The 16,055-nt window shown below is 34.6% G+C and overlaps 1 protein-coding gene across 5 annotated transcripts; it reads right to left on the reverse strand.

The window, feature by feature from the left end:
- Positions 1-4,385: 4,385 nt before the first annotated feature.
- LOC104221357 (ethanolamine-phosphate cytidylyltransferase-like) lies at positions 4,386-13,034 on the reverse strand. 5 transcript variants are annotated; one of them, XM_009772417.2, is made up of 10 exons: positions 12,915-13,034; positions 11,073-11,495; positions 9,207-9,442; positions 8,570-8,739; positions 7,850-7,921; positions 7,287-7,354; positions 6,782-6,902; positions 5,794-5,859; positions 5,529-5,651; positions 4,386-4,764 (listed from the first exon to the last, which is right to left on the reverse strand). In XM_009772417.2, the coding sequence occupies exons 2-10, from the start codon at positions 11,423-11,425 to the stop codon at positions 4,693-4,695; spliced, it is 1,281 nt and encodes a 426-aa protein (XP_009770719.1). In that variant the 5' UTR covers positions 11,426-11,495; positions 12,915-13,034; the 3' UTR covers positions 4,386-4,692. The 5 variants fall into 5 exon arrangements, with proteins under 5 accessions (XP_009770719.1, XP_009770718.1, XP_070030473.1 ...); XM_009772416.2 differs by having other exon boundaries at positions 12,727-12,926; XM_070174372.1 differs by lacking the exon at positions 12,915-13,034 and adding an exon at positions 12,608-12,631.
- Between the last annotated feature and the right edge of the window lie 3,021 nt (positions 13,035-16,055).

A 16,055-nucleotide genomic window follows, 5' to 3' on the forward strand; every position in this document is an offset into this window, starting at 1 on the left:
ACGGCCTCAATTAATTGACATATTTGAACTAAGGGTGTTTAACAGGTGGGTCGGGTCGGGCTGGGTTGGGATTTTTTGGACCCGTACGGGTTATGGTCCGGGCCGATTACGGGTTGGGGTTACCGAGTTTAATGGGTTCGGGTTCATCCGGGTAAAAATTGAACCGTAAGGGTTATGGGTTGAGAGGGCCGGGCCGGGTTTAGTGTATTTTTTAATTTTTTTTATATTTTGTATAACTATTGTAATTTATATTAATACTTTGTATTAATATAAAGAATACAAGGAAGATGGGAAAAATTGCACTTATAAATTGCAAGTGCTACATTTATTTCAAAATTCAAACTTACAAATTGAAAGGTTTACATTTAATAACAAGTAAATTAACCAAAAAAGAGTAAATTCAAAGGTTTTGCATTGCCTTAGTAAGTTCTTCATAATCAATATGAACTGAGTGACCTTCTTCTAGAGTGTTAAATTCAGATGGGTTACCATGTGTTAATATATCTCCAAGTTCCACGTCTTTTGGCTATCAACATCTTCACGTCCTTGATTTCTTCGTTCCGATCTAATCCAATCTCTGAAACATACTAAAACTTCCAAAGCATTGCTTCCCAATGACGGGTATCTCCAAGTTGTTGTCTTGCTTGGCTAAATGCACCCTCTGATGCAACAATTGAAATTGGCATATTCAGCACGTCCCGAGCCATAGCGAAAAGAACAGGAAATTGCTTTCCATTCTCAAGCCACCATCCCAATGGTGAAAATTCCTTTGTGTGAGGCTATTTTTGCTTCTGCAAGTAGAATTGAAGTTCATCAATGTTCCTGCTACTAGTTTGAGTGTTAGAAAATGTAGAAAAAATATTAAAACTATCAAGGCCTTCTTCATCATCCATAGTAGCAGAAGTGGTACAGTGCATAGTGGGATTAGCATTGCCTACATTAAGAGCAACGTCATCAATTACATTTGCATAATAATTATATAATTGTTGTAAATATTCATTTAGCCTGTTCATACAAGTATATAAATCTAGGGTTTCAGTTGGTCCAATCTCCATATAAGTATATAAAACATTCATTAATTGGTGACAATCAGACATCTTAATAGAAGGATTTAAAACAACACCAATTAAGTAAATCGGAGGAATTGGAAAGAAATATTTTTTGAATTCTGCTTGCATTTTTTCAACAACATCCCTATATTTTTCTTTCTTCTTAAATTCAAAGAGTAAAAAAGAAATTTCAGCTATATGTACTAAAGCCACAGTAATAGTAGGGTAATATGCTCCAGAAAACTCAACAGTAGCTGTATAAAATTTATATAAAAATTTAACAACATCATTAATGACCTCCCAAGTAGTAGTTGTTAACATACGATTTGAATCAGTACAATGCGCATTAACAACTTCAGTTATTGGGAATCTATATTTGTAGCAACATTTTAAAAATATATATATATATAATTCCATCTAGTAACAATTTCTTCTGGCATGAATCTAGGTTTAAGGTTATACTGGACACACTTATTCTTAAATTCCTTTATTCTAGATTGTCTATTATTTCCTTGAATAACACCAACTGCTCTTCTAACATGAGTAATCTCAGTTAAAAATAAATCAAGGCCACTTTTAACAATTAAATTATAAACATGACATGCACATCTAACATGAAAAATTTCATCAAGAGGTGGTTGCAAATGCAGTTTTAATATTGAAATTGCAGCATTATTGTTAGAAGCATTATCAAAAGACATACACAATATTTTTTGCTTGAGATTATAAAATTCAACAACTTCACAAATAGTACTACTTATAAATGCAGCAGTATGACTTTGATATTCATCATATTTAAAAGTGAATAATACGTTTTTGCATACAAGTAGTATCATCTATCCAATGCCATGTAATTGTCAAATAATCACTTTCATTAACAGCATGACCAATATCAGAAGTTAGAGAAACTCTACAAGGAAGGTGGCTAAACAAATAACGTATATATGTTTGATATTGTCCATGAAGTCTAAAGATATCAGATCTACAAGTACTTCTAGGGATACCTTTAAATAAAGGATTGTAAATCTTTTGAATATATATAATAAGATATGATAAAGAAGCAAAAGAAAAAGGTAGACAACCCAAAACAATCATTTTTGCTAACTCCTCACGATCCTTCATTTTATCATATTTCACAAGACCTCCAGTAGTAGGGTTTAGAGTTGATTGATTTCCATCTCCATCAAATCCCCATTCTATAGGATGCTCAATTCTCATATGTCTACTGAGTGTCCCAGTCCCCCCTAATTGTCCCCCAGTCTTATGTTTAAAAGTATCATTACAAAGTTTGCATTTAACTCTATCAATACCTTCTATTTCCTCAAAAAAGATTCAAACCTTACTTCTTTTTCTACGATTACTAGTCGGGGCCACAGGTGGTCTACTACTAGCACCACGACCACCACCCCTGCTAACAGCTTCAACACTACTAGGTGTAAGTGGTATCTCATCTTCCATTTCTAATTCATTATCATCTATACCAAAATCTTCCTGCAATTGTTCATAATCTATATTATTATCAGGTAATGTTTCAGGAATATTTGGAGAGGTATTTAAACTACTACCAGATACTGAAGCTGAAGTACTACCTCTTTTTTTATTTCCCTGATTAGTAATTTTGTTACAAACTCTTTTTGCAGCATTAAACATATTGTAAAAATTTAACTACTAGCAACAAAATAAATAAATATGCAAATAAAATAGTAAATAAGAGAAAGAGTTGGACGGAGTGCACCGAATTCGGCAATAGTTGAGCACTTGATGATTTCGCAACTCCAATGTTACCACGAAGAAACGTCAATTGTTCCAATTTTGAAGTTCAATTGTTCAAACTTCAAAAAATAAATACTACGATAAATTAAATTCCAAAAAAAATAGCCAAATAGTTGATTGCACTTTAATAGGTGAAGAATGAAGATTGAAGAATGAGAGAATATGAGAATTGAGAGATGAGCGAAAAAATGAGGAACGGGGGGGGGGGGGGTGTATTTATAGTTTTTTAAAGGGGGGTTAATTTTTTTTAAAAAAAAAACAAAATTGGGTTAATTGTGCAATTCAGTCGTTGGGCAACAGCCATTTTCTGAAATGGACCATTGCCAACGGTCAGATCTGGGCCCATATTTTAAAAAAAAAATTAAAAAAAAAACAATTTATCGTTAAACTAGTCTGGACCGGTTAACCGGTTTGATATCACTGTTCATTTACCGGGTTGTACCGATCCGGGTAACCGGTATTTCAAATGTGAACGGTGCAACCTGCATGTCCCCCTTAACCCAGCCCAATCCGTCCCCCTTGTACCGGTCTGGGCCAGTTCCGCTTTTAACCGGTCTGGACTGACCCGGCCCGTTTAACACCTATAATGTGAACTGGGAAATGACTACTCCTCTTGGAGCCTAAACTCTAAAGTATCACATTGATCTACAAGAAGTTGTAGGCTCAATTGTACCAATGGTTTATGTTACCAAATTAAGCCCAAGAAATTTCTCTCTCAAATTTATTGTGCTTTCAATTATGGCAAGAGAAGGTTATCAGGAACCACATTTGGCCCTCCTCATACGATGCAACGTTATATTAATCAGTAAGATCATACTTGCAGCAAGATATGCAAGTTGCCGTTACGTTCTTTTGCTGTGAAATGGCTATCCTGCAATTCTTCAAGGAAAGTTTATCATCTGATTGAGAATCCGTTTGCAAACTTAGTAGCATAGACCAAGGGAGAAATTCAAAAATAGCCAGATTTACAACTGGTCGTTCAAAATTAGCCCAGTTTCAAAAGTAATCAAAATTTAGCCACTTTTCATGTAAAGATAAATCTGAGCGAAAACACTGTTCAAAACTCGAAAAATACGCCAGTATATCATATTGGAATTCCAGTATAAGTATGCTTGAACTCCAACATATTATACTGGAGTTCCAGGATAAGTATGCTGGATAATATGACGGAGTTCCAGTAAGTATAATTGTCCAGTATAATATACTGGAGTTTGGAGCACCGGTGCTCCAATCTCCAGTATATTATACTGGAGTCAGCAAAGTATACCGGTCCAACATAATATGTTGGAGTTCATACACAGGTGCACTGAACTCCAGTATATTATGTTGGACCGGTCTTTGTTGCAGCAAAATAGTGGCTATTTTTCATTAACTTCGTAAACGCTGGCTATTTTTAAATGACCAATCTGAAAAATGGCTATACCGTGCTGTTTTTACTTAGACCAATAGTTGTATAGGAAATGTGTCTTGACACTTTTGTTGCTCTATCATATTCACAGTCATTGGGCATAATCACCACAAGTAATAAGGCATAATTATGTACAGTCGACTAATCAAGCAAGGTTTGCTAATAGAAATTGGAACTCAGATTTACTATAGAATAAGAATAGAAAATTTTCTTAACTTACAAGAATCAATATGAGTTTGAGGTTAGCAAATTAGTTCCAGATCTTCGGAATCACTCCCGTAGATGATTACAACCCAAAAAGAAAAAAAAATTAAGAAAAAAATCTAGATCTCCTGACTATGAATTTTCTTGTTATATATCTTTCAAATACAAATACAGGACGAACTACTTTGAAAAAAAGCAGCTTCGCATAAGATTTACAAGTCAGCTACAAGATGTCACACTGGGACTGTAACGTAAAACTTAATCGCCTGAAACATACTGTTTCTCTGCATAATATTTTTTCTCGCTTGCTTCCTTTTTGGCATTTCTTTTCTGCACGGGTCATCGAGGCATCAGTTATTCACCAAATCCCAGTACCTTTTTCACGTGATTGTGCGAAACTAAATGCCTAACCAAGAAGAAACATGTATCTAGCATGACTAAACTACAGCTTGTCAAAGGTATCTTTTCTAATTTGATGAGGTATCACAAGTAACAAACCTTCGTTTTAGTTGGAAAAAAATTTAAAAAGAAAGGGAATTCATAGGCTCATTTTTCAGTATTGTCATTTTTGTTCAATCAAAGGGTAGATCTGTGAATAGGTGAAAAACACCAGCTATAATGTTCTATTTTTCTGCAGTAATGGTTTATCTAAACTAGCAAAAAGAAAGGGCAGCCCGGTGCACTAAGCTCCCGCTATGCGCGACGTCCGAGGAAGGGCCAAACCGCAAGGGTCTATTGTATGCAGCCTTACCCTGCATTTCTTCAAGAGGCTGTTTCCACGGCTCGAACCCGTGACCTTCTGGTCACATGGCAACAACTTTACCAGTTACGCCAAGGCTCCCCTTCTAAACTAGCAAACTGATCACTAAATAAATAAAGATAGGTACATAGTCCCTGATAACCACAGAAAACTTGAAGATAAATACAGATAGAGTTAGTTGAACTTAAAGATGAATCTATTATGAGGCCACCTTTTAATTAAGTAGTTAAAAGAACAGTTAGTTGACTTCCTTCCGTCTTATTTTCTCTCCAAGTGCATGTAATCGATAGGTGCATATTACCGACCAAGTAATAAAATGGGTAATGCCACTTACCACATATATCTCGTGGTTGGCAATGATTCTTTGAGCAACCGAAGTGGTTGTAATATCTTTAGGGCTCTCAATTACTCGGAAGATTCCCATGTTTTTAGGTACTGCATAGGGATCATGTCTCTCCTGCATCAGCCAAAACATTTCGTCAAGAACATGCTTCTATATTTAATGCCTTAGCAGTTTGGAAATATTCGTTCTATTTTTTTTTATCGATAGATGGAAAATGTTATTCATTGTGCAACTATCAAAATATGCAGAGACTTACTCCTGTAGAAGAGTTTCTTTCAGAAACTGTCCCATGTACAACCACAGAAATGTTGAAAGTTGTTACCTGCCCATGCCAAAAAAAGGGGAGAATAAATTAGTGACCAATAAGAAATGTAAAGTACTTTGTTCCTCCTTGCCGGTTAAAGAGCAGGGATGAGGGAAAAATGAACAATTTAATTTCAACAAAAGGACATGACTCATTAAAACAGAAAGCTCATGTGCAAGAACGGCAAAGAGCTTCACCTCCTGAGGTTCTTATTTTATCTTGTTGCATTTTAAAGTGTTTTTGTTGAATGTTTCGAGCAGTATTAGTGACCTACAAGCTGTAAAGAAATAGGCTTTCAGCTATAGCAGAAATACGGTGATGAACCATATCTGCTGTGGTATGGTGAATCAAGGACTGAGCATTACACAGTTCTACAGGATTAATATGATTCTACAAAAAATTGGAGAATTCACAACTAGTATACAGGTAAAGGGAGAGTACGAACTCCCAATATAACAGGCCATCACCCTTGCCTACATGAGAATGTAGAGATTTTTAACAACATCCCAAAGTTTCAATTGTTAAGCTTGAACTATCAGTTTACGAAACCTTTTTCCCTTTTCTGCCAATTTCTGACAAAATCTGAAGTGTGTAACAGTTTATACCATGGTGCAAATACTTGTTTCCCGAATCTCTAGTTTGCCTTCCTAATGAATGCTTTTCTCCAAAGAGTACTGGATTACTTTTATCGCCGAGCAAAGGGTCAAGCACACATAGCCAAGTGAGTCATAAACAAAAATTTCCCCATTTCCTTCTTTTTCATCAATACGAAATCAACAAACACAGAAGAAACTTCCTTTTAAAAAGAAAAAAAGGGACAACAAAAGCAGCAGTTTTGCTTGTCTTTTGTATAAACTATAAATGCAATTAAATAGATAAATCTAAAAGAAATAGAAATAAGAGAGAAAGAACACATCTAGGACGTTGAAGCAAGCAATACCATATCCTGGGTCACTTCCCAAGGGGCACCAATAATGACCTCATCAACATAGCGGCAGGCAAGTACACTAAGACTTCGCTCGTGCAGATTCATCAGTGGATACTGATGTCCACGAAGTTCACTGCAAGAAATAAAAATTGTTAATTCTCTATAATTCCTACTCATAAAAAGGTTGGTTAAATGAGATAACCACAGGCTCTGAAGGAGTACTGAGAAATTTTTCCGAAAGTCATAACTAAAAAGAAACCATGGTATCTAAACATGCATGAGGAAATACAGAGACAATCACACGCTCAAAGTATCTTGATAACATGAAGAAAAGAATTTTCTTGTACTTCTAATGTTAACGAATAAGGTTTCATTAAAAATATAACCTCAGAGCTGTTCAATTGACATTGCAGTTTGCCCATTGACAAATAAAATTAGGGTTGCCACTTTGAAGGATGTTATTGGAAAGTATTAGAGTCAAACCAAGAACAGGCAAGTAGTACTAACATGAACATACCTTATGGTCTGGTCAGTATAAACTCCAACTAAAAGAAAATCTCCAAGCTGTCTGGCACTTCTAAGAATCTGAGTGGGAGAAAAAGAGTAACTTATTCAAAAAAACTGTATGCTGATGCTGAACGAGAAGACACTCTTTTAATGAACTATGGAGCACAATAAAAAAGTGAATGACACTAAAGTTAGGTTACAGACGAGAATTTGAAGCTTAAGTATATCATCTATAAGAGGCAAAAGAAAAAGATCAATAGTTAAGTATACCAGTAAACATCTTCTACTATTATATAATGAGCTTTGACAGTTCAAAAGAGTTTATTGCAATTAATATAAAATGCTACTGGTAATTCTCAACATCATTAAGGATCATGACTTATACTGCATCTTAACGCATGAACCTTAGCATTAGCATCCAAGTAGAAGAAAGAAACTTAACAGACAGTTCATAAATCATTCAGAGTAACAATATCACAGACATATTTATAAAGGTGAAAGCCACACATAAGATTGCACAATGTATGCATAATAAAGCTTGACAATATCAAAAATCCAAAATTAGAGATTTACCTCAACATGACCAGCATGAAAAAGATCAAATGCACCATCAATATACACAACTCTAGCATTTGGCCCAGGCCCCTAAGAATAAAAAGGTAGGAGAATATTTAATTGTATAGCTCCCAAAAAAAGGAGAAACTCAAACAGAAATAATTGCAATGAGACAGAAAAGTGAGACTTTAGTGTTTTCTGTAAATCACCATGAGCTAACAGGAAGTAACTTTATCACCACTTTTTGTTGTTTCAACTTCAAAAGTGAATTCATTTACTCAAGCATCGCCAGATCTGTATGATATCCCATATGAATGAGATTGAGGGTACATGGTTGGCTGTTACAATTATTAATACATGTTAATGGAACAAAATTTTCTTTTGCCCGAAGCATAAAGGAACTATTATCTCCCAGAAAACACCCTAGTCAATAGTACCCAAGTTAACATTATGTTTTCTGATTCATCAACCCCATGAGCGAGGCCTTCATTCAACATAAAATTATGCTAGTGTATGTCTATTCATATATCATATGGGCCGACATTTACAGAAGCTTTATCCTTGATCACTGTGAAGTATAGATTCAGACATAAAGGCTCCAACAAAATTCTAATTCTACAACTAGTCTTAAATTGACACTCATAATGTTCAAATTGGAATCAACTGGAAAAAGGAATAATAAACTTAATTTAGCATGATGCCTCACAAATAATAAGTAGAGAGTACAGCTTGTGGTACCTTTCCATTTGAAAATTGCACAATTCGTCTAGATGTGGGCAGAAAACGAGATATCTGATCAATCTTCGCCATTTTTTCCTCAGCATATACACCATTCATATTATCATCTCCAGGGAGAGATGCTTTGGTGCTATCTTGAGAAATACTTTTAGCAGATGAAAGAATCCTTCCTACAAAACATGATCAGAAAATGTATGAGAAAAACAAAAACATACTCATCGCTCCTACGACATGGTTCCAGGAAACATTTCCTTTTCTTCATTTTTTCAGGATGTTTCCTGAACAGTCTCTTTGATATATTTTCATTTGCTAGTCTTGGGAAAATCATTTGATTCTAAAAAGTATTCTGAAAAACCACTATACACAAGTCTTCTGATATTATCAGCTGTATACACACTTAGGCCTTTGTACATTGTATACATATGTAAGCACAAAGTAAAAACTAGGGGTGGGAGAGGAAAGAGTTTGCAATTAAACTATCTGAGGTGGGGGAGAGTCCATTGTATACAGAGCACAATCTTGTAAAGGATCAATATGGCATATATCTGGAAAATTTTAGCTATATTAGCTTAATAGATTGGGTGATGTGCTTACGCATCAATACTTAAACTGAACTAGAATAGGAAAGATATAGTACCTACAATGTCTGTGCTAGAGACACCTTCAGTGCGTTTAATCTGCTTGTACCGACCAGCTTGTTTTGCTAGGGCATAAGCATCAGTTCCATCTGGAAGTAGACAGGGATCATCACCGTGTATAATGTAATCAATCTTATGCTCATTAAACAAACGGTTCATAAAATCCTCAGTAATTGCATAAGGAGCATTGGCAATTACTTCATCCACCCACTTCAGCCCACTAACAAGGGCAAGTCTGCAAAAGATCTTAAAATTAGACGACATTTTAAGGTCGGGGAAAACTGAAACAGTTGAATTGATGAAATGAAATAGCATTACATCAGGAACACATAAATAAGTGGCACTAAATTCTTTGTCAAGTAATTGAAGTGAATGGTAAATTATACTTGAACTTCTATGAATTAAAAGACATTTACATCTTTACACACGGAGCCAATAGGCATAAATTGTAGGAAGAAACTTCTCTCCATAATCCACTTTATGTCAAAAAACTAGTTTAGGCTCATCAAGAATAGCAAGGTCAAGACTTCGATGGACAGTGCTGGTAACAGGTCATCCATCAACTTACATCCTGAACAGGGCCAGAGACCTCCAGCACAGATATGGTGCTGGGATAAAATGCATAAGGGATGGGATCTCAAAGAGTATTTGCTACTCATTGAAGAGATTGTCTCAGTTTCTGCCTTTGCCAAAGGACCAATAGACAGAGCTAATTAGCCACCAGATCAATGCAGAAAACGACGATAGGGGGTGTTAATTATGACATTATTTCACAATGTTTAGCTATCATTATTACTCAAATAAGTGGAATCTTGAAAAATATTACGTATTTATAGTCAAGATCATTTATGGATAGTTAATGAGGACTTGAATCAGTGCGTCTAGTTAATACATCTTAATCATGATAACAAATTGTTACCAGCATGGCCATAGCATGTCATCCTACACTAAATGTGAGATTGTCCCCAACTCAGTACCAACTTTACTATGATTTCTCTTAAGAAATGCAATTGGCTCGTGTATTCTATAATTCTCAGTCTTGGTTCAGTCCATTGCCGCCAATCATATTGCATTTTAACAAAACAATTTCAGCAACTAAATTCGACCTTTATGTAGAGTGGATTTGTTCTTCAGCTATCCTATTCAGGCAGGGTGGAGAAGAAAGAGGGAGACTAAAGCGCATGTTCTCTAGTCCACAGTAGATTAGATTTTAAACCTTCATGTTATATAAAGGTGAAGCTAACACTCCTAAGGTAGATATTGAAAGTACAGCTCTCTACGGCACCATCTGAGCAAATAAGGCAACAACAACAACAACAACGGCCCAGTATAATCCCACAAGTGGGTCTGGAGAGGGTAATATGTACGCAGACCTTACCCCTACCCCGAGGGACAGAGAGGCGGTTTCCAGGAGACCCTCGGCTCAAGAAAGCAACAAGAGACGATATATTAGTACTTTCAATAGACTCATAATAAAATAACATAAAATAATATAAAATAACAGCAATATAAAAACTATAGGAAATACGAAAAAGATGGAAGGTATAATAATATCCAGCAGATAAAGCCCTGCATCAGTAGCTGACCAGTAGCATCCTAAGACTAACTCCTAACTGGCTAGTCTCACTCTCGTGCGCCGTAGAAATATTCACAACTTTCCCCTAACCTACAACCTTAATGCTCGACCTCCACAATTCCCTATCAAGGGCTCATGTCCTCAGTAATCCTAAGTCGCGCTATCTGAACAAATAAGGCATCAGACAGAAATTTTATGCATGAAACTATTTTTTGTTGTACAAGACAATTTGCATATAAGAGAAACAAATATAAAAATCTAATCCATGAAAGATTCAACTAATCAATACCTTTCTTCCATGCATAAAACAGGTGGACCCTTATTAGCTACAATTTCTTCATCACTAACAACTCCAACTACTAACTCGTCTCCCAACGCTTTAGCTTGTCTTATCGCATTTGCATGACCATAATGCATTAGGTCAAAACACCCATCCATATAAACACGAATACGTTTCTTCCCACGCTTCTTTTTACGGAGGATACTCAGATTGGGTAAAAGGTGGGGTAGAGTAGGAACACTGATCCCTGTAAAATAGCTAGTAGATACCCCGAGCAAGGCTGCAGTTAGCATGACTCCACCAAAAAGCCTGGGGTAGTAACACAGCCTTTCCCCGATCCAGCTATTGCTTTCAAAATCCATTGGCCTCCTCCCTCTAACTTCTTCCCCAGGGTCCTTTGCGGACCTCTTCTGCAAAAGAGGAAGAGAGGCCCTGCAATAAAGAGCAACAACCATCTATTCAAAAGCCGAAAAGTAAGTCGTAGAAATAATCTGCTCATAATAATCCCTATCCAAATTCAGAAACATAACATTTCACAATAATAGGTTATGCTGGTTAAAGGATTAAATATGATGGAAGGGTCAATTAAATAAGCATGTGAAAAAGGACCAAATATCAAATGTTGGGGGTTAAAGTACCCAAAAGATGCAAACTCTATTGCTAAAACATCCAATTTGAACAGAAACAAGAAAATTGAATAAACAGACAGCAAGCATGGGTGGAGCCGGGGGGCAGAAGCAGGTTTATCTGAACCCCCTTCGCCGAAAAATAACACTATATATACGGTCAAAAGTATTTTGTTTGTATATATAGTAGATGTTGAATCTCATTAACTTCTTCGTATGTTTAATTCTGTATATTTCAAACCCCTAACTGAAACTAGCTCCGAGCGAGCACCAAGATGAGCATGAAACAAAAGTAAACTACATGAATTGCATTCGCTCAATAGAATCCCTATTTCAATCTTTTTTGCCTATTTCAATCTGATTTCAGAAAACAATTTCTTAGCTACAATAGGTTATGCAGTAAAAAGGATAAAATTAGATGGAACAGCCAATTAATAAACATGTTCTGAAAGCACCAAATTACACAAGTAGGGTGAAGTATGCAAAAGATGTGAACTTTATTGCTATAACAGCCCAAAATTAAACAGAAATCAACAACATTGAATAAACAGACATAGCAACCAGAGGTGGATCTAGCCTTTTCAGCAGGTTGAACCGAATCCACTGCCTTATAGATCGAGTTTAAGCAATGTATACGTATAATAGACAGTATCGGCACCTAATTCACTGTCTTTATATCTTAATTCTGCCTATGCAACAAACACTAGCAAAAACATTCACTTTGAGGCTCATACAGAAATGCCAACCAAGACAAAAAAAAAGAAGGTATTAAGATCTGGGTAATGTATGATAATCAAAATATGTCCGTATTCCATTCAAAACAACAACTTATATTCCATTCAAAACAACATAATGCATCACACACAGATAACAGACACATGGAATCAAGATAATGAACCAAATTGCTGAAGCACAAACCACGCAAATTACAGAGCTAAATCCAGCTCAAGATTCATAGAGTAATTCAAGAAAAACGAAAAAGTTTGCAAAATAATAAGAAAAATTGATCTTTTTAATTAAAAAAATGGTGGGGTAACCTGAAGCCGGGAAAATAATGGGAATTGAGAACTTCAAGAAAAATCAGGAATTATATTGCTCTTGCAATATGCGTGTTAAGGGGTTCGTTGATATGGTGTAATTTACGTTGAGGTTAACGCCACAACAGAACAGAAATCTAAAATTCTGCAGAAGAAAAAGGAGGGAATTTGTCAGATAGAATATTCACCTTTTCTATTTCTCCCTTTATTCTCCTTTAAATCTTAATAATGGTAAAGGTGATTCACAAATATCAGCAAATTTTTAATCCTTTTTTTTTTCCCTCCTGTGTGGTAACATTTATTAATATGTCTCAAATCTTTTTAATAGATGTTTAATTTGGTGCTTTAGTTTGACAAGGAAAGAAAAAAGAAGGGTCGACATTTTCTTAGGACTGTTAGATCTCATGTTAGTCATTTTCGCAGTTTAAGTGTATGATTTGTCACCTGAAATAAAAAATTGGTCCTAGTTAACAAGTCATACGTTAAATGTGAGGCAACAAAAAAGGAAAGAAAGTCATTTACTTAACCTATTAAACAATTGCGTGAAGTAGTTCATCGAAGAGAAAGAGTCGAGCCAGTTTTTTTCTTTTTCTTTTTACGTTTTGAGTAATTGAATCTACTCCCTTTTGGTTGTTTGGTGTATAAAGTGCCAAATGTAAACGGCAATATCGAATACATTTAATTCTAAGCAAGTCCGGATTGATTATATAAATATTTTTAATTTCATTTCATATTAATATTATACAAAAAAAAAAAAAGTAAAGAGTACCAGTGTTAGATGTAAAATTTAAGGGGAAAAATTGGTACAAGTATTTTTCAGAAATGGATTTCTATTCTTAGTTTTAATTTGTCAGAGAAAACTTGCCCGCATATGATTTATGTACCAAACTAATAAGAAATGGCGTGTACTATCAGTTACATGAATGTGTATCATTTAATCAGGAATTAAATTAAATAAGAATATAAGAGAAGTTCTTATAATAAACATTTTAAGATTTATAGTAATGAGTACTTGTGATCAAGGAAAGAAAATTAAAATAAATTTGAACAATGATAACCATCCTACATATAATTCTTTTTCTTAAAAAATATTATGCATAAAAATACCACTTTTAATTGTTAATATTAACTTCGATAGTTAAATTAAGTGTTGCATATAGTTGTGAGGTCCTTTACAATTTGTTGTGCTTATGTATAATTATTATATTCTTATGAAAAAGAATTTTATCGAGAAAATCTGTTGAGAAAATATCAAAAGTTTATATTCATGACATTTATATTCTTTAGTGGATCATATGAGAGCTCAAACAGTTGCTTGAAAAACTACTGAAGTTGTTTAAATAATTCAATAATTTTAGTTTAATTATTTTTTGACATACTCTTCTCAAAGTGTATAAGGATCAAAAACCTTCTTTCACAATGTTTTTGGGATAATATTTCTCGATTCATTTTCTTACATATATCTTAGCCCATCTTTCTATTTTATCATAAGGTATTCTCAATGGGGGGAGGGGTTGCTCTTGTGCTAAGCAACCTCCACTTCCAACCAAGAGGTTGTGAGTTTGAGTTTCTCCAAGAGCAATGTGGGAAGTTCTTGGAGGAAATGATACCAGGGGTCTATTTGGAAACAGCCTCTCTACCCCAGGGTAGGGGTAAGGTCTGAAGGGTGAGGAGAGGGCCGGAGACGGGTCAATGTCAACCAGATACCAAAGTGAGAAATAATTCCACTGGACTTTTCTTCTTTATTCTTCTAATTAGGGGTACAAAGGAAACTGACAAACCGCACCAACCCGATAATCCGAGTCAAACCGAGAAAAAAAACCCGACTATGGTTTGGTGTTGGAAAAAAAATCCGACCATAATTGGTTTGGTTTGGTTTTAACTAAAGAAAGTCAAACCGAAACCAAACCAACCCAACATTATATATATAGAAGTTTTAGATATATTTGATATATAAATATATTTATTGTGATGTAATATAAATATTTCTTAAAAAAAATCATAATTTTATCTTTTAAGGTTGGAGTTAGAACTTTTGATTGTTCCAATAAGTTTTATAGCCATTAATATTAGTAAATTAAATAATGCTAACAAAAGTCCAAACCAAAATCAAATCAATACTAATGCTAAAAAAAAATATTCCATTCAATAGTCAATACTAAGACGAGAATGTATTGAATATTTATTTTTTGTTTTGCAATAATTTAGATAAAAATGCATAACCTATTTTTATCTTTTCTTTAGCGTTTAGTAATGTAATTAATGCTCCCTTATTAGTCTACTTACTTTAGCATGACTTAGCACTTTTAGATTATGTTTATTTTTATTATGATTTTTTAATTAGAAATATTCTTATTACATAATTTTATTGTCTTTATTGTTGAATATTTTAGGATAATGCCATGACACATCTCATATTTTGTATTATTTTCTTGGAAAATACTTTATATAGTTGTATTTTACAAGGATTAAAGAAATATTTTGAGTACAAGTTATATGTTTTGTTCTACGAAGATTTTACCGGAAAAAAACCCGAGAAAAACCGAGATTGAAAAACCCGAGTTTTATTGGTTTGGTTTGGTCTTTAGATTTAATAACCCGATACAATTGATTTGGTTTGGGAATCGTAAAATCCGAACCAACCCGACATATGTATACTCCCGCTTCTAATCCTCTAGAGGTTCCCCGTTCCTTACATCATCTAGATTGCATGTGAGATAATCATTTCAATTTTATATTATTCTCTCTCACTACACCCGACAAACAAGAAGAAAATATGGATTCTAGTTAGTAATTAACAAAGTGGGTGGAGAGATTTCAACATAAATTTTAGCAAAAGCAAAAAAATATTTGACAATTTTTCTCTTATGCCCAAACTTTACATTTGTGCCGATGAAAACTAGAAAGTATCATTTGATAATAAACAAGGTGTGCAATTATATTGACTGGAACACCAAAATTATATATATATATATATATATATATATAGATAGATAGATAGATAGATTAATAAATGCAAACAAATTAACGAATACACATGTCCATGAGCATGAGACATGGTGCATCAGCGACAACCCCGTTGGAGTCCCTTCCATTGTGTTATTTTGTAATTTGTTAATCGTTAAGTGGGGTACAGACAAACCAATTAAGTACAGGGTGGCCTGCACACATAAAGAACTGAACACGTACACTTAAATGTATGTGCAGAATGTGAGAACGTTTTATTTTGTGTCGCATACAATTGACACTAATTGTATGAGGCTCATTTTTATCTTATAAATTTGTGGATCTCAATCTTAGACTTCTGGGTCCATATAAATCTGAGTCTA

This window comes from Nicotiana sylvestris, chromosome 5 (genome assembly GCF_000393655.2).
Source record: "Nicotiana sylvestris chromosome 5, ASM39365v2, whole genome shotgun sequence".
NCBI lineage: Eukaryota > Viridiplantae > Streptophyta > Magnoliopsida > Solanales > Solanaceae > Nicotiana > Nicotiana sylvestris.